The sequence below is a fragment of the Balaenoptera acutorostrata genome, chromosome 11 (assembly GCF_949987535.1).
Source record: "Balaenoptera acutorostrata chromosome 11, mBalAcu1.1, whole genome shotgun sequence".
NCBI lineage: Eukaryota > Metazoa > Chordata > Mammalia > Artiodactyla > Balaenopteridae > Balaenoptera > Balaenoptera acutorostrata.
Window position 1 is genome coordinate 104,860,584 of NC_080074.1, and position 26,551 is coordinate 104,887,134.

The 26,551-nt window shown below is 39.5% G+C and overlaps 1 protein-coding gene across 22 annotated transcripts in view; it reads left to right on the forward strand.

The window, feature by feature from the left end:
* The first annotated feature begins 1,785 nt into the window (after nt 1-1,785).
* Nucleotides 1,786-26,551, forward strand: part of WNK1 (WNK lysine deficient protein kinase 1) — a 135,519-nt gene continuing 110,753 nt past the window's right edge. For all 22 annotated transcript variants that reach the window (XM_057557440.1, XM_057557444.1, XM_057557448.1 and 19 more), the window contains exon 1: nt 1,786-2,544. In XM_057557440.1, coding sequence (XP_057413423.1) covers nt 1,786-2,544 — 759 coding nt within the window. The remainder of the gene's footprint in view (nt 2,545-26,551) is intronic.

Consider the following 26,551-nt stretch of genomic DNA (forward strand, 5'->3'; position numbering starts at 1 on the left):
TGGTGCTCATCACCTGCACCATCTTGAGTGGCTGCGAGGAGCAAAGGTCCCGGGAGCCCAAGGATGCTTTCGAGAAAGCCGCACGTCCAAAGCCGTGGTGTCAATCACACGGGTACATGCAGGCACCTCTAGAGGAAGCTGGATGCTGTTTTACTAAGCACCAAGCAAACACAGGCGGACATTAAGTTTCATCCGAGTCAACTCGGCTCTCTCAAGTTTGTGGTAAAAGCCGAAAAGATACGTTAGACTCCGTCTCTTCTTGAATCCGCCCCCTCCCGCGCGCGCTGCGCGCTTTTTCCGGGCGGAGTTCGCTGTGACCCTTGACTGCAGTGGGGCGGCCCGTCTCTTGAGAGTCAGAATATCTGTCCTGGGCTGCAGCCGAGGATGCGGCCTTAAGTGCCATGGAAGGGAGGTTCCCCCACCTATCCAATCAATGTTATGCACAAAGTCTGTCGCCCCAGAAAAGGGGTCCAGTTCCCCCGGCTCTCCGCCCACGCCCCGCTCGCGGCACCAACGCTGCTCCGCATTAAACAGGAACAGCAGCTCTTTTTCCATCCATGGCAACCCCAAGAGCTCGCTCTCGCCTCGGCACAGCATGGTGGGAGTCTCTCCCCTTGTTCTGCCTCCCTCTCCTTTTCTTCTGCCTCCCCTCCTTCCACAATTAATGCCTAAGTCATGATTTTCCTAGCTAGCGCCCACTGAAGGATGGGGCTTAGCGACTCACGGTGACGCTCCCATCCGCCTTCCAGAAGGGGCGGTTTCAGAGAGAACTACAGCTCCCGTCAGGCATCAGCCTAAGCCACCGCAGGGCATCACGGGAGTCGTAGGCGCCTTCCTCCTCTGTCCCATTCATTCCTCAAGGCGCCAACTACAAGTCCCAGTGGGCCTCGGGGCGGGCACGCCTGCGCGAGAGCCCCGCGAGCGGGGTGGGGGTGGGGCGCCCCGGGCAGCGGGGGGCGGGGCCCGAGCGGGCTGTGTGGAGGCTTCAGACGCCCGGCGCCATTTAGCGCCGAGTTTCGCCCGCGGACGGCGCGTTTCTCCCGCGGCGTCTCTGCACCCGTCTTCGTGACAGAAGGTGCCCAACCGGGTGACTGCCCTTCTTCTCCCGGCCCTCCTCGGCCCGGAGGAGCAGCAGGCTCGGGCCCTCCCACGCCAGCCCTCCCTCCGTCAGCCCCCGGCCCCGGCCCAGAGAGGACGGGGTCCGCCCGGCCCGGGGCGGGCGGCGAGGCCCGGGGCGGGGGGCAGCTCCTCCGCGTCGCGCGTCGGCCCCTCGCGTTGGGCGATGGGCGGCCTGTGAGGCCGTCCAGCAGGGCGGGGAGGAGGAGCGGCCGCCCGCCTGGCCGCGAGCCCCGGCGCGGCCTCCCCTGCCTCCGCGCCGAGCCGCCGCCGCTCGGGGGTCTGCGCGCGCCACCGCCCCAGGGCCCAGCCCGCCCCGGGCCGCGGCGGCGGCGGGCAGCCGGGCCGCCTCCGTCTGGACTCTGTGCGGGCCGCCGCGCCGCCCCCATGACCGCGCGCCCCCGCCGCTCCAGCCCGCCCGGCAGCCGCTTGCCGCACGATGGCTGCGGCCCGTGAGGCGCCAGCCCCCGTGCCTCCGCCCCGCCGCCGCCCCCGACCAGCGCGCCTCGAGAGCCGCAGCGGCCGCCGCAACCGGGCCCGCGGCCCCGCCTCCCGCTCGGGCCGCCGAGTCAGTGCCGAGTGAGGGGCCGTCGGCCCGCAGCCTCGCCGCCCCGGGCCGGCCCCCTTCTTCCGCGAATTCGAGCCGCCCGCCTCGCTCCCGCTCCCACCATGTCTGGCGGCGCCGCCGACCAGCAGAGCAGCGCGCCGGGCTCCCTGTTCCTCTCGCCGCCGGCGCCTCCCCCAAAGAATGGCTCCAGTTCGGACTCCTCAGTGGGAGAGAAACTGGGCGCCGCGGCGGCCGACGCCGGAGCCGGCAGGACGGAGGAGTACCGGCGTCGCCGCCACACCATGGACAAGGACAGCCGGGGTGCGGCCGCGACCACTACCACGGAGCACCGCTTCTTCCGCCGCAGCGTCATCTGTGACTCCAACGCCACGGCGCTGGAGCTGCCCGGCCTCCCCCTCCCGCTGCCCCAGACGAGCGCGGCCGCTGTGGTCCCGCAGCGGAGCCCCCCGGAGCCCCAGCGCGAGGAGACCCTGACCCCCGCTGCCGCCCATGTGGCCCAGCAGCCGCCCGCCGCCGCCGCCCCCGCCCCCGGGGAGCCGGTCGCCGCGGGCCCAGCCGCTGCCTCGGCCCCGGGCAGCGCCGGCAGAGACCGCCAGGTTGCCCAGCCCGGCCACGCGGGGAGCAAAGAGGAGCCCCCGTCATCGAGAAGTGGCAGCGGCGGCGGCAGCGCCAAGGAACCCCAGGAGGAACGGAGCCAGCAGCAGGATGACATCGAAGAGCTGGAGACCAAGGCCGTGGGAATGTCCAATGATGGCCGCTTTCTCAAGTTTGACATCGAGATCGGCAGGGGCTCCTTTAAGACGGTCTACAAAGGTCTGGACACCGAAACCACCGTGGAGGTCGCCTGGTGTGAACTGCAGGTATGCCCCACCTACTTCTTTATTTCTCGGTGGTTTGGATTCCCGATTTGGCTCGGTTCGGCCAGTTTCCCGAGTTCGCCCTTTGCATGTCTTTCTCTGATTGTTTGCTCCGAAAAGGGGGGAGGCCACCTTTTGGAAGAGAAACCAGAATTTGGGGCATGCACCTAGGTGTTTGGATAGGATAGGAGTTAGTATTGGTAGCCAAAGAGATTTGTTCCTAGGGAGGAGTGATGAAAGTCATCCTGATACAAATGCATTGCCTATTCGTCATTGTTTTACTCGTCTGGCAGGAAACGGAATCAGTGGGGAAGTTTTTGGGTTAGGAAAGTACAGTCTTCTTGCCTTGTGCTCCTCAGGGGGTCTGCAGTGATGAGCTGCTTGTGTGTTAGGTGCGTGTTTCCGTTCCTGAGATCAGGCTGTCCTTTTAAATTAAGAACGACCTTGTTCCTCCTGACTGGCTTTCCTTTGGGTATGTCTTAGTTGGTGATCACACAGGCATCTAATAAACTATACGAAGGGCTTCCTTCTCTGGATAATTTGGGACTAGAAAATTATAGTAAGTGTTTGATACTGTTTCACCTAATGATGCATAAACCTTATGATAGCTAGCAGTGATCTGACGTTGTTAATTAAAACTAGTATGTCTTCAGCCCATTCACTATACTGTGGGTAGTACAGGAGCTTATGTAAAATTGTATATGTGCTTTGAGAGTCGTCATGTCATTATCGTTGTTTTAACTTTGTTGTAAAAAGTTTTTAAGCCAAACTTTCCCAGGAGTACAAAGGAGTCACAAAGCTTCCTTTTTCACCTCTCTGGGAGATTTTCATGGTGTAAATGAAATGATTTTCATGGTGTGTCATCCTGGTTGACAAGGATATTCTAGGTTTAAATAGCTGGGTTTGGGCTACTTATTGCTTGACCTGTAGCAGCTTGATTGACTGTTGTCCTCACCGGGAAGTGTATATACATAGGTTATTGGAAGAAGCAGAGTTGAACTGAATGAAAAAGCCACTTACATTATACATGAAAAATGCCAGTATCCATATTCTTCTTGCCAAGAAAATGGACCAAGCTGAATTAGGATATGAAAGTACCTGAATGATCTAGGAATTTATCTATTATCCATGAACTAATATGTTAACACTTAACCGTTTGAATGTCACCTTCCAAATGACCAAGGCTATATCAAGTGTGAAGGGAAATTAACATGTGGAAGGAAGTAAACTTCAAAACTGACAGGTTTTTTAGGAATGTAATTTCTTAAGTTTTATAGTTAGTGATATAGAACTTCTAAGGCACTGTGAAATAAAACCTACTCAATTTTATAGTGTTTTAGAGTTGGGAAGGTAGCAGACCTTTTTTAAAAATAAATTGTGAAACTATAACTTTATTCTGGTTGGTCAGTAATACTCAAAATCTTAGGTCTGATTTCTTTTGGTTTACAGGCAGACACCTGTTTCTTTTTTGTACCTCGGGTGCTTATTGCTACTGGCCCTGGATTTTATTCTTCTGTAGTTTCATATTTGAATAGGTGCTTTTTTAACAGTTTTTTTTTTTCCTTAATAGTTACCTTACTCTCTTAAGACTAGATCCAAGTAAATGTTGAGCACTTTATGGATGTAATGTGTGTGTTTTCCTTTTTTGTCACTTGGAATTTTCTGATAGTTTATTATCCTGAAACTAATGATACAGTGGGGAAAAAACCCTCAATTTGTCTAATGTCAGAATAAGAATTTTGTCTAAGCTTCTCAGTTTTTCCTGGAACTGTTGACTTTTTTGATTTTTGTTCTCTACCTAGGCATGGTCATGGTTAAACAAAAGAATATCTGCTATCTTTACATATATTACAATAATATCGCCATATTATTTTTACGTTAGTTCAGGGTTTGGCTGGAGAACCAAATGAATCCTAGTTCATTGAGTGGTACCCTGGTTTGGAACCTTCCATACATGTCATTTGACCGTACTTCTACAGTTTTTCTTTTTGGTTTTTAAAATGTGATTATCTTAGCTCCAGGATCCTTTATAGCAGTAGTTGGACAGTGTTTATGATTTTTTGGCCAGAACTTTTGCCTAATAACCTATTCAGTAGGTTAGTGTTTGGGTTTTTGTCTTTGGATATAAACTGAAGGACAAGCCAAGGGATTACTAAATCACTGGGAAAAAAGGAAAGCTTTTTTCACTAAATGTATATTTATTAATATGCATATTTTTCTGTAGGAGGACTGGGGAAATATTGTGTTCAGTTGTTGAGTTAAAAATCTTGTGTATTAAAACTGGAAGACATCTTAGGTTATTCTTCCCAGCTGCTTATTTGATAAATAAAGAACCTGAAGTCATGCAGCAGGTAAATGACTTGCTTGGGTTGATAAAGAATGGAAATTAAACTGGTTAGGATCTAATAATTTGAGAAATGTTAAAGCATTTGTAGTGCAGTAGATGGTTAATTAGTAAATCTCAAATGAAGCAGTTCTGTTTTGGCATGGAAGTTACTGTCAGATTTTTGGAGAAATCCTATCCTGTAACCATGGGAAATTCCAGACTTCTGATTTGGGTGTTGATTTTATCACTTCAAATGGAGAAATAAATAGGCTTTTTGGGGTGGAGAATGGGTGAGTGTGGTATATAAGTCAAATTTGTTTACATCAAGCTTATTTTTAGAGTCACAATATGCATAGTTACTTAGTAAAACAAATATTGACTCTTAATAAATAATATATAGGTAATACTTTGATACCACAGGATTTTAAGAGATAACAGATCTTTTAAGATGAAAATTTCTTTACCTGGTTTTATTAGGTAGGCTGTGCTTTAATTTTACTTCTATGTTGGCTTGGTCAGAAAATGTTATTGCTGGACTTTGCAGAATTTACATTGCTTTTTTAGGGAGGGTTCTTTTTTGTTTTTTGTTTTAAAGAAGCATAGCATAGTTTGCTTGAAGATGGAGATTCAAGAATGGTTGTTTTACTCTAAGCACTTTTCTCCCCATGCTACTTCTGAATACTGAGTTCACTTGATAATATTGATGAGATTGTTTCCAGACCTACCTGAAAGGAGAGGTCAAATCATAAATTTTGATTAAGCTCCAAAATACTTACTGTCTACTTTTCTCTGGCTTTTCGCAAGTTAAAGCTCATGTCTCATCATGAGTATATGATATTAACGTTTTATGAAAAGTTTATCAGTGCTGCAGAAATTGGATGTGGTTCTGTGGTTAAGAAACCATAACATTTTTTTGCTATAGTTCTTAAAATAATTCATTGAACTGTATCTTCCCATTTGAATATTGAGGATTTTTCTTACCTGTATTTTTAAAATTTGTGCCACATTTCTTGTTTTTAGGAACCTGCAGTAACTTTTAGTTTCAGGAACTAAATTTCAGGGAATAGTCTTTGGAGTTTTTCTTGTTTGTTTTTAAATTCCCCGAGTCACTGATTTGTTGGAGTATGGGCAGGATTCAGGTAACTCAAGGGTAGCTGCTATGCAAATTAAAGAATGATTGGTGACTTGTTCGAAGTAATCCTTTGTCCCTTCTAAACAGGACAGAATAGAATTAAGGACAGGATAATTTTGGGTAGGTAAGATTTAATTTAAAATATATGTAGATTTATTGCCTTAAGAAGTAACTTCATGGCACAGGAAAAAGAATTACATTTAGGTTGATTTTTTTTTTTAAATGATATAGTTAGTTCTTACTTAGTCTTAAGGACTTAAATGTTTTCCTTTTCTCTTATTTACCTTTAGTATCACAGTTGTTTCTAGCGTAAGAACTTGGAAAGAGAGTTTTTTTTTGGTTTTTTTTTTAAGATTTTTTTTTTGATGACCATTTTTAAAATATAGATTGATTGATTTATGGCTGCGTTGGGTTTTCATTGCTACACACGGGCTTTCTCTGGTTGCAGTGATGGGGGCTGCTCTTTGTTGTGGTGTAGTGGCTTCTCTTGTTGCAGAGCACGGGCTGTAGGCACATGGGCTTCAGTAGTTGTGGCTCACAGGCTCAGTAGTTGTGGTTCATGGGCTCTGGAGCACAGGCTCAGTAGTTGTGGCTCATGGGCTCTAGAGCGCAGGCTCAGCAGTTGTGGCGCACGGGCTTAGCTGCTCTGTGGCATGTGGGATCTTCCCAGACCAGGGCTTGAACCCATGTCCCCTGCATTGGCAGGCAGATTCTTAGCCACTGTGCCACCAGGGATGCCCAAGAGATTGTTTTTGTGTAAAACAAATTGGGAATCTTTTGTTGCCTGGTGACTCAGTTCACTCTTTGACATTTGGATGCTAGTGCAAGATCCTGGTCATTTGAAAGTCATCCTAGTTAATCCCTGTGGAAACGTTCAACTAAAACGGGGCTCTCATTTTCAGAAATCATCTTAAACCTGTTATTTGTGTTTTCTGGTAACTTCTAAATTTTTTAGATAAAGCTGTAAAAACAGCAAGAGTGGTTATGTTCAAATTAAAATTTCTGAAAATGTTCATATACCAGGGAAAAATTCACTATAATTAGTTATCAGGTTTTGCTCTACCAGTTCTTTATATTTACTTATTGTTAGCATCTTGCATTTTGTTTCGTCCCGTGTTAAAAAAAAGTCAATCAAGTGTGCAGGAATAGGTGAGACTTAGCATGACCTGAATTTGGAGAAGGCACTATTTTTCTGCAGTGTAACACAGTGATTAAGAACTTAAAATGCCTGACTTTCAATTCAGATCCTGGCTCAGCTAATGATTGTGTAACCTTGGGTAAACTTCTGTGCTAGTTTTTTATCTGTAAAATGGAATGTAATAAGAGCACTTATTTTACAATTGTGATGATTAAATGAATTAGTATATGTAAAAAACATTTAGGACAGAGCCTGGCACATAAATATTAACTGTGATGATGCAGCATCTTTTTTAGGCTATCTTTTTGAGGGTACTGATGAAAATTTTGGTTTATATTTATGCTTGAAAAATGTAGCAGAACTCTTAATTTGGCTACCATACTTATCGGAGAAATGTTGGAGTTGAACATGGTGTCATCAGTGTTTTCAAATTCCTTAGCTTTAGCTGTCCTCTGCCTAACTTTCTAATTTCATGACCTGTCACCTTCCCAAATGGCAGCCTTTCTGAATTACTAGCTTCCTGAATTTACTAGGATCTTTCCTCTTGGGATCATTCTTATAGTTTTCTTCACATTGATTAAAAATCATTTACATTCTTTGTCTACTCCACTAGTCTTTGGGCTTTTTGAAGATACAAGTATCGATAGATGCTCAATATACTTTGATAAATATTACATTTTTTCTGTTATTAAGTTAGAAATAGTTGTAGATCTCGGGGTTGTTTCATCCATATTCCTTGCCTTTCATTGGTCCACAGCAGATTCTCTAATCTTGTATTTGGAGATTGACTCTGGTATAATACAACACTGTATAAGGGAAACCAACTCAAAGGCAGAAAACTTTGTTACCCAATTACCTGACCCTGAGTAATTAACTTAATCTGTAACACTGAATTATTAGTAACATGTCTTACTGACTTCACAGGATTGCTGAGAAGCAACTGAAATACTATGTGAAGGTACTTTGAAAAATGTAAACGATGATGCTTTTAAAAAAATCCATTTTGAAGGCTCTAAGTTATCACTTGTTACAAATTAATTATTTTAAACTTCTTAGTTAAAGTTGGGTTTTAGGAGCTTTTTGTTCTGTCAGTTTAGGGATTTTATTAAATCTTAAGAAGAAGGGGAGTAGTTTTTCAGACTGAAGAGAAATTGCCAGAAGCTTTTCTTAAGAGTGTTTTTATTTGGAAGAGGATTATGCCTTTGACAGGTGGCAGGCTTTATTTTGTGTGTGGCTTTAAAAAGATTGGTTATTGATATGTTCCACAGAAGAGGAGAAACTTTAGTATTTGCTTGATTTTGTGGTTGACTTAATTGATTGTATAATGTCCACCTTAATTTGTATTAATTTAGATTTTTCAGGTGGGCGTTCATTAAGAATTTAGTTTTTGATGTTGTGACTTGAGTCTTGGCATTGCAAGATTGAGATATTAAATGTGCTGTGCTACATTAATGTGCTTAATGATTTTTAGAAAAGAATCATCAGATAAGCTGTTTGTCATCACAAGCAAATACAGTTTTCCCTAGAATTTAAGAAATCTTAAGAAATTTAAGACTTTAAGAATAATTTAAGAAAATGTTTGGAAATCTACTTGGTATAGTCGTCATATTCGGGTTAGTTAAGTAAAATCACTGTTTCTGTAGATGCCTTTCGTGCAGGCAGGATTCAGTTTCTCAGTCACAGATGATCTGTGTTTTGGTCATTATGTACATGGTGAATGGTCTTGTGTTAATCAAACACTAATATATAAACCAAACAGAGGTGAGGTGAATTAGTGAATCATATCATTATTGATGTACACATTTTCTCTATTAGTCGATAGAAGTAAACAGGTTGTTTGGGATAATGATAGAATCGTCTTCATGGCTAATAGTTTTGAGCTAAATAACATGATATGCAGTTGCCCTCCATATCTGCAGGTTCCGCATCCACAGATTCAGCCAACTGTAGATAGAAAATAATCAGGAAAAAGAAATGCCAGGAAGTTCCAAAAAGCAAAAGTTGAATTTGCTGCACTTGTAGCAACTGTGTGCATAGCACTTACATCGTGTTTACAACTATTTATATTAGTATTCACATTGTGTTAGGTATTATAAGTAATCTAGAGATGATTTAAAGTATACAGGAGGATGTGTATAAGTTATATGCAAATACAGCACTGTTTTATAGAAGAGACTTGAATGTCCGTGGATTTCGGTATCCATGGGGTGGGGGTCGGGGAGCATCCCTGGAACCAGTCCCTGGTGGGCGACTGTATTCATCTCTTTGTGGATATCCTTTTTACTTGGACTGGTAGATCATTGTGGATTAAGGTAAGTTTGGGAAATACAACACATTATCTCTTTAACATGTTGAAGAGTTCCTAGACATTATCATATTTACATGGTTTTCCAACTGTCCTCACACCCTTCCCACACAAATGCTCAGCTGTAGGTGGTGGAGAGAATTTTAAGCAGAGAAGTTACTTGGCAGATTTGCATAGTAGTAATTGTGGAGGAGGGATTTAAGGAGTACGAGGGATATGTAGAGTTTAGTTTTATGTATGGGTATGAGATTTCTAGGGCCTGAACTAGGACAGTAATAGAGGAGTGGAATCTTTAAATATTTAGTAGATAAAATATGCAGAGTTTAGTGATTAAGTGGAGTTTGGAGGAAAAATGAAGCATGGGTAAGAGGGTGGGTGGGGATAGATGATGGTTCTGTCAACTGAGGGAGGGAATAAGAAAGAATAGGAGTTCTGTTTTTTTTGAGAGAGGAAGGGGTATGAAGATGTATTCAGTTTGACATGTTGACTTTGAGATACTTGTGAAACCTCCAGGAAGTTCAGCCAGACTGTTGGATACATTCATGAAGCTCAAAGAATGGGTCTGAGGTGGAAACAGAGGCTGTTTATATTAGTCATAGCTGAAATAATGGAAGTAAATGGAATCATCTAAGGAGAGGATATGTATGAAGAGAGAAGTAGAGGAAGAGACGGGGGAGAATAATGGGCCTAGGGCAAAATAGGAATAATTGATGGGTGGGCAAAGGAAAAAGGAGCCCAGGGGTTAGGCTAAGTAGAACACTAGGAGAATGGTAATATCAGGGGAATAAAATTCCAGGAAGGAATATAGCAGAGAAGTCCAATTTGCATAGTAGTAGTTGTGGATAATGGATGTTAGAAGGCATAGAAAAAAAGTGTCGAGATTAGGCAGTTGAAGTTGTTTATTGCATTTGGCTATTAAGTCATTAACCAACAACATTCAAGATTACCTACATGAGAGGGGAGGTTGCATAAGGGAGGAGCACATAAGTAGATATATAAGTCTATGCTAATATCCTAGATTTCTGGGCTGGTCACTGTCCAATAAAGTTCTCTATCTATAAAGCCTTAGGTGGCTATTTAAATTTAAATTAATTAAAATGAAATAAAAAATTTAAACTTAATCCTTCAGTTGTACTGGCCACATTTCAAGTGGTCAGAAGCCATGTGTGGCTACCATACTGGATGGCGCATATAGAACATTTCCATCATGGCAGAAGGTTCTGTTGGAATGTGCTGTAACTAGATCGTGTGTTAAGTTGTGCTTTAAAAAAGAAATAGCTTTATTGAGATATAATTCACACCACAAAGAACATATAGTGTGGTGCTTTTATAACTGAAGTGTTAAATATTTTTAAAAAATGTATCCTCTCTCTATTAATAAAATAGTACTTCCTTTTTTGGAAAAGATATACAAAGGATGTTATCACAAACTCACATACACATGCAGAATTAACAAAAATTAACATTATGTCACATTTGCTCCAGATATTTGGTGATGTTAACAGTTTCAGAAGAGTGGAAACTTTGCAGTGGGTTTAAAGAGTGGCGGAGGGAGGTTAAGAAGTAGAGATAAAAATAGTAGGCCATTTCTTTAGACAAGTTTGAACAAATATGGGGCAAGAAAGATTGGGTAAATAGAAGGCGTGATCAAGGATGACATGGATAGATGATCAAGGAAAGGTTTAAAAAGTTGAAGCATTGAAATATAATATTTTGTCTGCTTTCTCTGCCTCAGTATCTATCGTAAGAGTCTATTCTAAGCCAGTTACTGTTTTAGTTTTTGTTATTCTTTATGAATGGTTAAATTCAATCTAAAGAGTTTTCATACTTCATATGCCATTTATCAACTAGTTTCCGGAATACTCAGTCGTTGGGAGTGATGTGCGTGCTGATTCTTAAACAGTTTGTTTCTCTCCTGGCATTAATGCTACCTTTGCGTATTAGTCCTGTGATACATACTTTATTAGTGGAGCATCTAAAATGACCGTCTTTGTGTGTCACTTGAGGAAACAGATCTCAAATGAAACTCCATTACGAGAAAGATTCTTAATTATTATACTGTTTCTAGGATGTGGTCAAAATGGACTTTTTTACAACAAAAAGCCTAAATAACTGCATATACTTTCTTTAGCCCTTGTCTTTTTTTAAAAAATTTGTTTATTTTATTTATTTATTATTTTTGGCTGCGTTGGGTCTTCGTTGCTGCACGCGGGCTTTATCTAGTTGAGGCGAGTGGGGACTACTCTTTGTTGTGGTGCGCGGACTTCTCATTGCAGTGGCTTCTCTTGTTGGGGAGCACAGTCTCTAGGCGTGCAGGCTTCAGTAGTTGTGGCTCGCAGGGTTCAGTAGTTGTGGCGCGCAGGCTCAGTAGTTGTGGCGCACAGGCTTAGTTGCTCCACGGCATGTGGGATCTTCCTGGACCAGGGCTTGAACCCATGTCCCCTGCAATGGCAGGTGGATTCTTAACCACTGCGCCACCAGGGAAGCCCTAGCCCTTGTCTTTTTGAAGAGTGTTCCTTGCTAATTAATCTGAAAAGTATTAATAATTACTAATACCTACCTAATAGGACTTTTTTTTCTTGTGACAGGCACAGTGCTATGACCATATCATATTTTTTGTTATTCTCACAACAACAGTACAAGGCAGATATGTTCTTACTTTTATATTTGAGGAAGCTAACTCAGGTTTAACAACTTGTTTAAGATCACATGGGCTATCTGAGTCCTTGTTTTTTCCACTGCAAAATACTTCAGTTAAACCAGGAAGAAGTTTGAGTTCTAGTGGAATTCTAAGTCCTTTTGCTCTGTTTAGCAATTATAATTTGTCGTTGAGCAACATGTACCTTTTATACTTTGAGTTCATGAAATAACTCTCCACTTCAGTGGCCTTTTAGCCAGTGTACATATATAGATGCTGTAAGGAGGGAGATGGCGTGTTTGTTTTATTAACTTCTTGGTGTGTCCAAGGTTTTTTAGATGCTATTTACATGGGTTATGATATAGAACGTTCTGTTTATTTATTTTTATTAATTTTATTTATTTATTTATTTGGCCGCTCAACATGCGGGATCCTAGTTCCCCGACCAGGGATGCAACCCGCGCCCCCTGCAGTGGAAGCGTGAAGTCTTAACCACCGGACCACCAGGGAGGTCCCTAGAATGTTCTGTTTAGACTTAAATCTTTAAGGAGAAGGAATATTATTTCTAGTGTTCTATGTGTATCAAATTTCTACCTAATAGAGACAAATTGAAAGGTTATAGTGTTAGTAGTACGGATTTTGGTCAGTGGTCTTTAGATGACTTCTTTGTATACAGATTGCTCATTTTCAAGTTTTACATTGTTAGTAATAATTAATTAGACTTATACATTCCTAAAATTATATCAAGGCTACCTTTTACTCACCAGGAAAGCAGACTTAAGGATATTGGATCTACAATGAATAGATCAACATGTTAATTGCTATTATATAATTTCCATAGGACTTAGTTTTATTTACTTTGGAGATTGAGGTTATAGTTTGTAGCTTTAGTTCTTGATACTGACAGTATGAATTGACTTTTCCCCTGATTTTTTTTTTTAATCTTACCTCTTTTTTTTCCGTCTCTTCACTGTTTACTTTGACATTTTATATATACTATTGAGAAGTATTTGGCTCTCTTGTTTCTATGAACTCCAAATAGAAATCTTGTATAACTTACATAATTATGTTTTGAAATCCTCTGGAACGTTTAATTTATTCAGCATTGTTATGGAAATAAGATGTTACCTCATCTCCAGTAAGATTTCCAGGTAAGTGAAGTTTTCTTCTCCAAGTAGCAAGACTTTGTATTAAGTTTGGTAATACTCTTAAAGTGCATTAGTGGTATTTGCTTATATACCTACCCACCAGCACAGAATAATAAGCATATCATCCCATAAGCCTGGATTCCTGGATATTCTTTAGGCTAAAATGGTTCTTTGAAGTCAGACAATCCTATACCGTTACACCAGGGGTAACCATACTTGGGGCACACAAGATGTCACCTCAAAATATGACAGATTTACAGAATATTACTGTTGTGGTTGGAGTAGCTGGGCCTCTAAGGGTTTTCAGCTTCAGCTACACACTGTGCAAATCACCCCTCCCTCTTTCATCCCCAGGCATAGGGTTAGATTTTCATTCTCCTTTATTTCAAGGTAAGTTGCATCATTGTGTATGTATAACATGGGGGAAACTTTGCTGCCAGTGGACCTCATTCAGGGCCATTTAAGTCAGTCGGATAATTTCTAGTAACAGTAAACTTAAAAGGGAACGCCTTGGAGTCTTAGTTGCTTACCAGAACACTTTCTGGCCTTTTTTTGCATACTTTCTACACACTTTATCTTATTTCAGGACTATTTAATATTATTCATAGGGATAGCTTTTATCAAGTCAGAATAGAGTCTGCTGTGTACCCTTTCTCTTGGTCCAGAGAATTTGCTTCAGTTACAAACTGAGAAGGTCCACTCAAGTGGTTCTTCCAGAAAAAAGATGACGACTCCAATGTACATTGCTCTTTTTTGCCTGGACAAAAAAAAACAACAAACCACCAGCAATTTTTAAATATTAGACTCTCAATTTAAATATTGGTTCTGCCTAACCAAGCACTCTACTACATAGAGGTGCTAGTTTAGATTTTACTTTTCGTGAACAAACTGTCTGTGTTGCATTTGTACCAGTAGTTTTTGTCTCTACAGATTTTTTTTTCTTGGACATAAGTGGAGAGGGGAGGGTTAGTGATATTTTGCTGGTGAGCATCTTACGGCTAAAGCATAGCTTTGATTTCTGTGCTGAGAATATTGACTGTTTTCCATTCCTCTTACAAGGACAGAAGTGAAACTGCTATACTTCCCATAAATACCACCCTTACAGGCTTTCATATATCTTACTGAGTATTCACTTGGTTTGAATACCTTATTAGTTTAATATTTTAAACATCTGTCATCCTTACCCTCTACAGTGACTAAAGATGACTTCTTTAACAACCAGTACTTAACTAAATGTTACACAATATAATTTTTTCCCTCTTCACATGATGGACAGATACAGTAATACTTTTTAAAAAACTTTTTACTGTGAAATACTTTCAAACATAGCAGTTGTCCCACATCTGGCCAGAAGCTGCTTCCTGTGTCCTTTTAATTAACATGATCTTAATCATTTTTTGATAATAGTCTTACTTTTTGTACAAGATATTCCAGGTTCTTCTTCCTCTTTTTGCATCCCAGCAGTGGACCAGCCATTTCTCCAAGGAGGCTGGTTCCTTTTATGGTAGAACAGAATTCAGAAAATGAGATCTGGGAGTCAAGTGTGCACAAGGCCCCTGGGGCATCGCCGTTTCCAGACTCTTCTAGTGAAGAGTTAGGAAATATTTATGTGTATGCATGTGTTTTTGCCTCTGTGTGTGTGTATACATCTGTATCTATTGAAAACCATGAGTTCACGTTGATATCTCTAATGCTCATTCAACACAGAGTTCATTCTAGCTTTCCCCCTTTTCCATATATGTACACCCCACTTCTCTGAGAGTGACAGACTTGCTTCTCATTATCCTAAATGTATGTATGAATTGGCATAATCTAGAAATAATTTATGTGATTTTTACCCCTGATTCCTGACAGAGCTCCTAAATGCCTTGGAAGTTCCAGAGGGATGGGAGTATCTTTTGCTCTAATGAGGTGACTCTTGACTGGCTGGCCCTTAGATGGCTTCAGGGTAGGGGCTGGTCACCAGAAAGACCCTGCCATGATTAGAGGGTTGTAGCTTTCAGCATTATTCCCACCTCCACCTCTGTGGGAGGAGGGGAAGAAGCGCTGGAGATTGAGCTGCTGGCTGATGGCCAGTGATTTACTCAACCAAGCATATGTAGTAAAACCTCCATAAAAACCCCTAATCAACAGGGGTTAGAGAGCTTCTGGGTTCATGAGCACTTCAAGGTGCTAGGAGAGGGGGTACACCAGAGAGGGAGGGCATGGAAGCTCTGTGGCCCTCCTCCTCCTATACCTTGCCCTATGCATCTCTTCCATTTGGCTGTTCCTGAGTTCTTTGAGCCACTCTGGCAAGTTGTCAAACCTGAGGAGGGGGTCATGGAAACCCCGGATTTATTGTTCATTGGTCAGAAGTATAGGTGGCAACCTGGGACTTGCAAGCATCTGAAGTGGAGACACTGTTGTAGGACTGAGCCCTTAATCTGCGGAGTCCATGCTTACTCCAGGTGGTTAGTGTCAGAAATGAATTGAATCCGTAGGACACCCAGTTGGGGACCAGAGAGCTGAAAATTTGTTGGTGGCATGAAAAACACCATGCCATTGGTGTCAGGGTGTTGAGAGTACAAACAGTTCAGAGTAGCCATTCTCTTAGCTCCTCTGGACTGGTGTCCCTCAGGCACCCTTCTCACTGCAGTGGGACTACCATCCCTTCTCCCTCTCACATCTTCTCTGGCGGCAGTAATCTTTTTTTTTTTTTTTAAATTTTTGAATTTTATTTTATTTATTTTTTATACAGCAGGTTCTTATTAGTCATCTGTTTTATACATATTAGTGTATACATGTCAATTCCAATCTCCCAGTTCATCCCACCACCACCCCCACCACTTTCCCCCCTTGGTGTCCATACATTTGTTCTCTATATCTTGGCAGCAGTAGTACTCTTTTAAAATTAATTTATTTTCTGTCCTTTTACATTCTGTCTGTTGCTGCTTTTGGGGATATGATGCAGCTTTTTTCTTTTTTCTTTTTAAGACTTACAGGAAAACAGGTGACATGAACTGCCATGAATTTGCTATAAATACAGATAACTTCTATGAATCTTAGTATCAAAAGTATTCATAATTAGTGTTTTTTAAGTTTTTTCTGATGAAAATTTAGCATCCAGATTAAGACACACTGTGTATAAAAAAGACACATTGGATTTTGAAGACTTAGTATTTTTTTTAAAGTTAAAATATTCCAATTAAAAAATTGATTACATGTTAAAATGATAATGTTTGGATGTATTGGGTAAATAAATATATTATTATTTTCATCTGTTTCTTTTTACATTTTTTAATGTGGCTGCCTGAAAATTTAAAATTGCATGTGTGGTTCACATTATGTTTCTGTTGGCCACCACTGACGTAGACTATTCTGTTAAAATAAAATGTTGTAAGAGAGCTGATGCTGCAGTAAATTAAGTTTACTACTTCCTTTTAAAAGATATCTTAGCACCTTCCTTTTTGTGGTTTCTTTCATTAGCACCCTTTGCAAACCATAATTCTTTTGCTGTTGCTGAACATAGAAATTTGGTGTTTTTTCTTTTTTTTTTTTTAATATTTATTTATTTATTTAGGCTGCCCTGGGTCTTAGTTGCGACGTGTATGGGGGATCTAGTTCCCTGACCAGGGATTGGACCCGAGCCCCCTGCATTGGGAGCGTGGAGTCTTACCCACGGGACCACCAGGGAAGTACTGAAATTTGGGTTTTTAAAGTCTTTTCTTTTTGGTTTGTGGTGCTTTTAATACCTGATTATTATGAAAATTGGCATCCAGTTCTTTAAAATTTTATCTTTTGTTGTTTTCCAGCATGTCTGTATCAGAAATATTTCTTACGGTCTTATTCTTTGGGTACTTTAGTTGTTGCCAAGAGAATGTTAGAAGTCAGTTTTTTTGGCAAATATTTTGAAATACTTGTAAACACTTTTGTCTATTTCAAATAAACTGCTAATGCATGTTTGGATATATATTGAACGTGTAAACTTGCTGCTTTATTTATATTCTTTGATCGTTACTGGCCACTGTGGCTCCTTAACCTGGTTGACCAATTTAGTGCCCATATTCCTGTTTTCATGATGTCGAGAAATAGTTCTCATTGATTTTTGGTGTCTTTTGCTCCTAGAAAGAGACATTATTTATAGTTCAACAACTTACTTGCGTTGTTTTTCCAGAATAGTTAATTTTTTGACTAGCTGTTCCTGTACAATAAATAAGGATGAAAAGATTACTGAAAATGTAGCTAACTGCTTTAATAAAGTTGTAAAATATTTGAGATGCCAAGACAATGCTTTTCAAACTCTATATGGTAATTTAATGACCCCAGAAACCTATTTTCCTTTTGTATAAGGACCTTTTGATAGTCATTTTTTAGAGCTACATGTTAATTTGATTTTGACTCAATTATCTGAATTATAAGCTTCATTTATTTCTACCATAGTTTTTATAATCACACACAAAAAAAGATTTATAAGAAAATTTTATAAAAGTAACACATTCTCATCATAAAACTTAGTAAATTATAAGGAAAAAGGAAATAAAAATTACCTGGAATGTATCTCTTCATCCAGAGATAAGCATTGTTAACATAATTTCTGTGTGTTTTTCTTTTTATAGTTGTGATCATACTGTATGGTGGTACAGTTTGCTTGTTTTACTGCATAGCAAAAACATTTTCCCATTTAAAAATTTGAGGTTTTTACAGAATCCAACAACACATTAAAAGGATCATACACAATGATCAAGTGGGATTTATCTTGGGGATGCGAGGATTCTTCAATATACGCAAATCAATCAATGTGATATACCATATTAACAAATTGAAGAAGAAAAACCATATGATCATCTCAATAGATGCAGAAAAAGCTTTTGACAAAATTCAACACCCATTTATGATAAAAACTCTTCAGAAAGTGAGCATAGAGGGAACCTACCTCAACATAATAAAGGCCATATACAACAAACCCACAGCAAACATCATTCTCAATGGTGAAAAACTGAAAGCATTTCCTCTAAGATCAGGAACAAGACAAGGATGTCCACTCTCGCCACTATTATTCAACATAGTTTTGGAAGTCCTAGCCATGGCAATCAGAGAAGAAAAAGAAATAAAAGGAATACAAGTTGGAAAAGAAGAAGTAAAACTGTCACTGTTTGCAAATGACATGGTACTATACATAGAGAATCCTAAAGATGCCACCAGAAAACTACTAGAGCTAATCAATGGATTTGGTAAAGTTGCAGTATACAAAATGAATGCACAGAAATCTCTTGCATTCCTTATACACTAACAACGAAAGATCAGAAAGAGAAATTAAGGAAACAATCCCATTCACCATTGCAACACAAAGAATAAAATACCTAGGAATAAACCTACCTGAGGAGGTAAAAGATCTGTACTCAGAAAACTATAAGACACTGATGGAAGAAATCAATGATGACACAAACAGATGGAGAGATATACCATGTTCTTGAATTAGAAGAATCAATATTGTAAAGATGACTGTCCTACCCAAAGCAATCTACAGATTCAGTGCAGTCCCTGTCAAATTACCAGTGGCATTTTTTACAGAACTAGAACAAAAAATCTTAAAATTTGTGTGGAGACAAAAGACCCCGCATAGCCAAAGCAATCTTGAGGGAAAAAAACGGAGCTGGAGGAATCAGACTCCCTGACTTCAGACTATACTACAAAGCAACAGTAATCAAGACAATATGGTACTGGCACAAAAACAGAAATATAGATCAATGGAACAGGATAGAAAGCCCAGAGATAAACCCACACACCTGTGGTCAACTAATCTGTGACAAAAGAGGCAAGGATATACAATGGAGAAAAGACAGTCTCTTCAATAAGTGGTGCTGGGAAAACTAGACAGCTACATGTAAAAGAATGAAATTAGAACACTCCCTAACACCATATACAAAAATAAACTCAAAATGGATTAGAGGCCTAAATGTAAGACCAGACACTATAAAACTCTTAGAGGAAAACATAGGAAGAGCACTCTTTGACATCAATCACAGCAAGATCCTTTTTGACCCACCTCCTAGAGTAACGGAAAGAAAAACAAAAATAAACAAATGGGACCTAATTAAACTTAAAAGCTTTTGCAAAGCAAAGGAGACTACAAACAAGATGAAAAGACAGCCCTCAGAATGGGAGAAGATATTTCCAAACGAATCAACAAAGGAACAATCTCCAAAATATATAAACAGCTCATGCAGTTCAATATTAAAAAAACAAACAACCCACTCAAAAAACGGGCAGAAGACCTAAATAGACATTTCTCCAAAGAAGACATACAGATGGCCAAGAAGCACATGAAAAGCTGCTCAACATCACTAATTATTAGAGAAATGCAAATCAAAACTACAATGAGGTATCACCTCGCACCAGTTAGAATGAGCATCGTCAGAAAATCTACAAACAACAAATGCTGGAGAGGGTGTGGAGAAAAGGGAACCCTCTTGCACTGTTGGTGGGAATGTAAATTGATACAGCCACTATGGAGAACAGTATGGAGGTTCCTTAAAAAACTAAAAATAGAATTACCATATGACCCAGCAATCCCACTACTGGGCATATACCCAGGGAAAACCATAATTCAAAAAGACACATGTACCCCAATGTTCAGTGAAGCACTATTTACAGTAGCCAGGTCATGGAAGCAACCTAAATGCCCATCGACAGACGAATGGATAAAGAAGTTGTGGTACATATATACAATGGAATATTACTCAGCCATAAAAAGGAATGAAATTGGGTCATTTGTAGAGATGTGGATGGATCTAGAGACTGTCATACAGAGTGAAGTAAGTCAGAAAGAGAAAAACAAATATCGTATATTAACGCATATATGTGGAATCTAGAAAAATGGTACAGATGAACCAGTTTGCCGGGCAGAAATAGAGACACAGATGTAGAGAACAAACATATGGACACCAAGGGGGGAAAGTGGTGGGGGGGTTTGAGGGTGGATGAATTGGGAGATTGGGATTGACATATATACACTAATATGTATAAAATAGATAACTAATAAGAACCTGCTGTATAAAAAATAAAATTCAAAAAATAAATTTAAAAAAATTTTGAGGTTTTTAGATCAAAACCAACAAATACTGTTTACAGTCATAATTGGTGTGTGTGTGTTAATATAGCTGTGATTATGGTATTAAGGTGGCATAATTTGCTTGACTTATCTCATAGAAAAAGGTATTTCTCATGTTAAAAATTTGAAATTTTAGATAAAAAAGTACTAAGTATTTAGATAAAAATAATAAGTATTTGTGCACTGTTACCATAATTGGTTTTGACTTTTTACCACTGCACATGCAGTTATGACATCAGTTTCAGAACTAACATTTTGCTCTTAAGTTAGTATGTACAACACTTGAATTCCTACTTGAGTATGTATTATTTCTTTTTAATTCTCAGAGAAAATCAGTTAGAATGTTTGGCTCACAAATGCCAACATTTACTTTCAGCTAAATCTTGGAAACTGATCATTGATGCATTTGATTACTCTGAACAGAAGTTTAAAAGTCATGGTTGGTATATTGCAAAGCTGATTAGTTTTTTCACTTCCAGCCTTTGTTGAGAGGTTAGCAGAGAGTTCATTCACTGCCTTTTATGATTTTGGGCATGGTCAGAATATTTTAAATCAGTAGTTTGCTTCTAGAACAGTTACTGTGGTTGAAAGGTTTATAAAAGTTGAGTATTAGGGGCTTTAATTATGGTACATTAAAAGTTCTTTGAGGAAGCTTAGTTTTGTATATTGATTAACCTACAAGGGGAAAAAAGCCTTAGTGTGCTTTTTCTACTTCCTACCCACTCCAGATAACTTAAATCTGCTTCCTTTATTTAAATTTTCAGCTAAGTGTACTCTAGAGCTGCTATAGAACTCTACAGAGATGTTTTGAAAATATAGGAAATTCTTAATGCATTTAAAGTGGACTGCTTCCTAATTGTTTTTTTCCATTATAGAAGGTATGTATACGCAGAGACATCTTAGAGGACAGGGAAAAATAGAAACCAAAACAGCCCCTCTAAATTTCCATCACTAAAAGACAATGCTGATGTATCATTTTGGAATATTTTCCTTTTGTTGCTCCCTACCCCTCAAGGTGGGTTTTATACTTGTTCAGCAAGTATTTATTGAACTCCTATGTGCCAGGTACTTAGTTGGCAAATAGAGGAAAAACCCTGCCCTCATGGAACTCATGTTCTACTGGGATCATAGGTATGTGTGTATGTGATCATATATATTTAGATTTAAAAAAAGGTGTTGTTTGTGCACTGTTATAATTGTTTTTGATACTTAGTACTACTGCACATGCAGTTGTGACATCAGTTTCAGAACTGGCATTTTGATCTTAAGTTAGTATGTACAACACTTGAATTCCTATTTGAGTATGTATTATTTCTTTTAAATTCTCAATAAGACAAAATCAATTAGAATGTTTGGCCCACTAATTTTATACTATGATAATTTTGTAATTCACTGCAACATAAGAATTAGTATAAATACTTTTAACAGCTGTATGATGGTTCCTTATGTGGACACAGCACAGTTTGCCCCCAGGGTTATTATATTTTTGATTATAAATACAGTAGGCGTGAGTCTTAGTCTATAGGTTGTACCTATGAAATATCATATTCCCATTTTACTAAAATTCATCTGTGTTGTGTCCTCACCTAATTTAGTCGGTTGTTATTCTGCTGTACACCTCCTCCTTCCCCCAATCCTTGGATAGCTTCATATAGTCCAGAACCTTATTAGGAAAGGCCTTTCTAGTCTTCTGCCTACACTGCTTGTCATTGACATGCTTGTTTATGTTAAGCCTGGAAGGTTCTTTTGAAGGCCAAGTTAGAGAGACTATTGGGTAATAGGATCTTCTCTAGAACTTTCTAAAACAAAGTTCTTACCGTCACTGTCTCTCCATTACCTGCTCACCTCCCTGTGGGGCTGAGGGTACTGATCTTGGTCTGGATGAATCCTCTAATCCCCTTCTTTCCCTCCAGTTTCCTCCTCCTCAAACTCCTCCTCATTCCTTTCATCCCCACTCTCTCTGGTTACTCTCTTTGGGCCTGGGCTTTCTCAAACAGAAGCCAGCTGAGGGGATTGTCTTCTAATTACTGGTTCTAAAATAACACAAAAGACCCTGAGGCTAAGGACTTCAAAGGTTTGGAATAGGGGAAAGGAATTTACCTATTGCCTTGTGAACAAAACACAAATTAATACCTCCGATTTCACTGTTGAGAACTATTTTCTTAGTGTTAAATTCAGAAATGGAATTATTGTTTCTAAGAGTATGAACATTTAAGTACTTTCTACATATTGCGAGATTGTTTTCCAGAATAGATACGGTGACCCAAGTGAGAATTCTTATTTTCACTGCCCATTTATCAATATATTATCTTAAAACTTTCTCATTGCTTTATATTTTGTCTTCAGGACTTGTCCCCATATGCTTGATAACAAATTGTATTCCCTCTTTTGTCTTTTGATATATTTTGCCTACTTTCAAGTGCTTTTCTCCCCTAATCAATTTTCATAAATTCTTCAAATCAAATTAATATTATTAAAATTAATATTAATTAGATTTTCAGCAAATCTTTTCCAGTGCTGGGAATTAAGTGTCAGTGGTACAATATTCTTTTTTTTTTTTTTTCTTCATAAGACTTATTTTTATAGAGCAGTTTTAGGTTTACAGCAAAACTTGAAAGGGAGATAAAGAGATTTCTCAATACACCCCTTTCCCCCCACACATACATACCCTCCCCTATTATCAGCATCACTCACCAGAATGCAGAATGGTGCTTTTTTTTTTTTTTAAACCAAGGACAAACCTACACATCATAATCACAGTTTTGGTGTTATATATTCTGTGGATCTGGATGAATGTATAATTACATATTGTATTTATTATATCATACAGAGTATTTTCACTTCCTAAAAATCTTGTGCGCTCTGTCTATTCATCTCTTTCCCATCCTCACCTCTGGCAACCACAAATCTTTTTACTGTCTTCATAGTTTTCCATTTTCCAGAAAATCATGTAGTCAGAATCATGCAGTACACACAGCCTTTTCAGGTTGGCTTTTTTCACTTAGTAACATGCATGTAAGATTCCTCTGTCTTTTCATGGCTTGATAGCTCATTTCTTTTTAGTGCTGAATAATATTCCATTGTTTGTATATACCAGTTTGTTTATCCATTCACCTCTAAAGGGCATCTCCGTTGCTTCCAAGTTTTGGCAATTATGAATAAACTGCTGTAAACATCTCTATGCAGGTTTTTATGTGGATCGAAGTTTTCATCTCCTTGGGGTAAATACCAAGTAGCATGATTGCTGGATTGTATGGTAAGAAATGTTTAGTTTTGTTATGAAACTGCCAAACTGTCTTCCAAAGTACCATTTTGCATTCCCACTAGTAATGAATGAGAGTTCCTGTTGCCCACGTCCTGATCAGCATTTGTGTTGGTGATCCAGGTTTTGGCCATAGGTGTGTAGTGGTATCTCATTATTTTTTTAATTTGCATTTCCCTGATGACGTATGTGGGTTTTTCATATGCTTATTTGCCAGTTGTTTATCTTCTTTGATGATGTGTCTGTTAAGTCTTTTTTTTTTTTTTAAATTTTATTGATTTATTTATTTATGGCTGTGTTGGGTCTTCATTTCTGTCCGAGGGCTTTCTCTAGTTGCGGCAAGCGGGGGCCACTCTTCATTGCAGTGCGCGGGCTTCTCACTATCGCGGCCTCTCTTGTTGCAGAGCACAGGCTCCAGACGCGCAGGCTCAGTAATTGTGGCTCACGGGCCTAGTTGCTCCGCGGCATGTGGGATCTTCCCAGACCAGGGCTCGAACCCGCGTCCCCTGCATTGGCAGGCAGATTCTCAACCACTGCGCCACCAGGGAAGCCCCTCTGTTAAGTCTTTGGCCCATTTTTATATCAGATTGTTTGTTTTCTTATTGTTGAGTTTTTTAAGAGTTTGTATATTTTGGATAACAGTTTATTCCTTGCTAATTTTTTTTTTTTGTAATCTCTGGCTTTTTTCTAATTCTTTCGTATTGTCTTTGATTCTGTTTTCTTCATTACTTTTTCGTTATAGTGAGTCTTCCCTCTAAAGTTGATAAGTAAGATTCTAATTTCTTATTTTTCTGATCTTGGTGTTAAAAAATTGTTTTGTCATTGTGGACATATTTATGCTATAGTATTAAGATTCAAATTTTAACTCTATATACAGAAACAGATTTTTAACAAATGTATAGCTTCTCGTCAGTGTTTAAAATTTTACTTTTGCAGTCACATTAGTTGTTATTCCCTCATTTCTGTCTTCCTTATTAGCATTGAGAGAGTAAATTAAGGCATTACTTAATGGGATGAGGTAAACGGCACATCAAGTAATACTGTTTTTTGTGACACAGAATGATTTTTCATTCAGTTTGCTTTAAATTTCTGTCTTATTATGACAAGTTGTGTTTTCATTAGCAACTCCTTCTAGGGCCTAATGTGAAATCTGATAGAAAGTTTGAAGTGTATGTTTCTGTTTAAGGGACTTGGGAGAGGGGTGAGGATTTGGTACTGTTTATGGACCAGACACTGTGTTTTACATACATTCTCATTTAATTCTTGTGACACAGAGATCAATCACCATTTTACAGGTGAAGAGGCTGAAATTAAATGTTTTGCCCAGATCACAACTAGCAAATGGTAGAGGTGGGAGTTGAGCTCAAATCATTCTTGTTTTTTTCTATTTTTTGCCTTTTCATTCTTGTTTTATGGTTTTTGTTTGTTTGTTTTTGGCCGGGCTGCACAGCATGTGGCATCTTAGTTCCTGGACCAGGGATCAACCCTGTGCCCCTTGCAGTGGAAGCGCAGAGTCTTAACCACTGGACCGCCAGGGAAGTCCCAAGTTCTTCTTTTAAAAGCCAGCATGCTTCTTTTCAAACTTTATAATTACCTAGTAGTGTACATTAAAATGAATAGTTTAGGTTGTCTATGTGTGACCCAAAGACCAAGTTGGTAATATTTCAGTTTTTAATCTGACATTTGATGTTATGTCTTAAGTACATGAAGTTAAAATTGAATCTCAATATGTTCTTCTTTGTATGGCATTTGTAACGGGGCTGGTGCTTTCGGAGAGAAATTACTTGGTTTTCCAAGGACTTCTAAGAGGCAGTAAAAGAAAATGGGATTTAGAAAAGAATATGAACTATTGAAAATTGGTCAGTAATCCTCTATTTGAGTCATAATTGTTGACTAGAATGCTTACAAAGACCTATTCACAGAAGTAGGTGCTCATCCAGAAGAAGTTTGGAAGATAAAGGACTGGACTTCATGACCATAGTCCCTTTTATTGCTACTGTGGAATTCTCAGTTCTCATTTTTTTTCAGTTGACACTACTGTTCTGTGATTTATTAAGAATTATGTGCAAAAAAAAAAAAAAAGAATTATGTGCATATGTTAAACCCATTCCATGATGTACATTGTTACTTTTGGTCACTGTTTTCATTGGATAAAATCAGTATCTGTGGTTTTCATTTGCTGTTTTTAAATAGTAAGGAGTTAGATTCTGTGTGAAATCAAGATTTTGTCATAGAGTTAGATGCTTGTGTTACTTTGAGACAAATGTAGTCTGCTAGAATTTTGACATAGAGCTAGATATGATCTACTGTGGAACTTTTACCCAGCTGCGTAATTTCTCAAGTATTATGATACTATGGGAAGCATTCGAAGAGAGGGAAAGCAAAGCTTGCTATAAGTGCGCTATTTCTTTATTTCTTTTTTTTTAAAATAGATCTTTATTGGAGAATAATTGCTTCACAATGTTGTGTTAGTTTCTGTTGTACACCAAAGTGAATCAGCCATATGCATACACATGTCCCCATATCCCCTCCCTCTGGAGCCTCCCTCCCATCCTCTCTATCCCATCCCTCTAGGTCATCGCAAAGGATGGAGCTGATCTCCCTGTGCTATGCTGCTGCTTCCCAGTAGCTCACTATTTTACATTCGGTAGTGTATATATGTCGATGCTACTCTCACTTCGCCCCAGCTTCCCCCTCCCACCCCGTGTCCTCACGTCCATTCTCTATGTCTGTGTCTTTATTTCTGCCCTGCAACTGGGTTCATCAGTACCATTTTTTTTTTTTTTTTTTTTTTTAGATTCCATGTATATGCGTTAGCATATGGTATTTGTTTTTCTCTTTCTGACTTACTTCACTCTGTATGACAGACTCTAGGTCCATCCACCTCACTACAATAACTCAGTTTCATTTCTTTTTATGGCTGAGTAATATTCCATTGTATATATGTGACACATCTTCTTTATCCATTCAT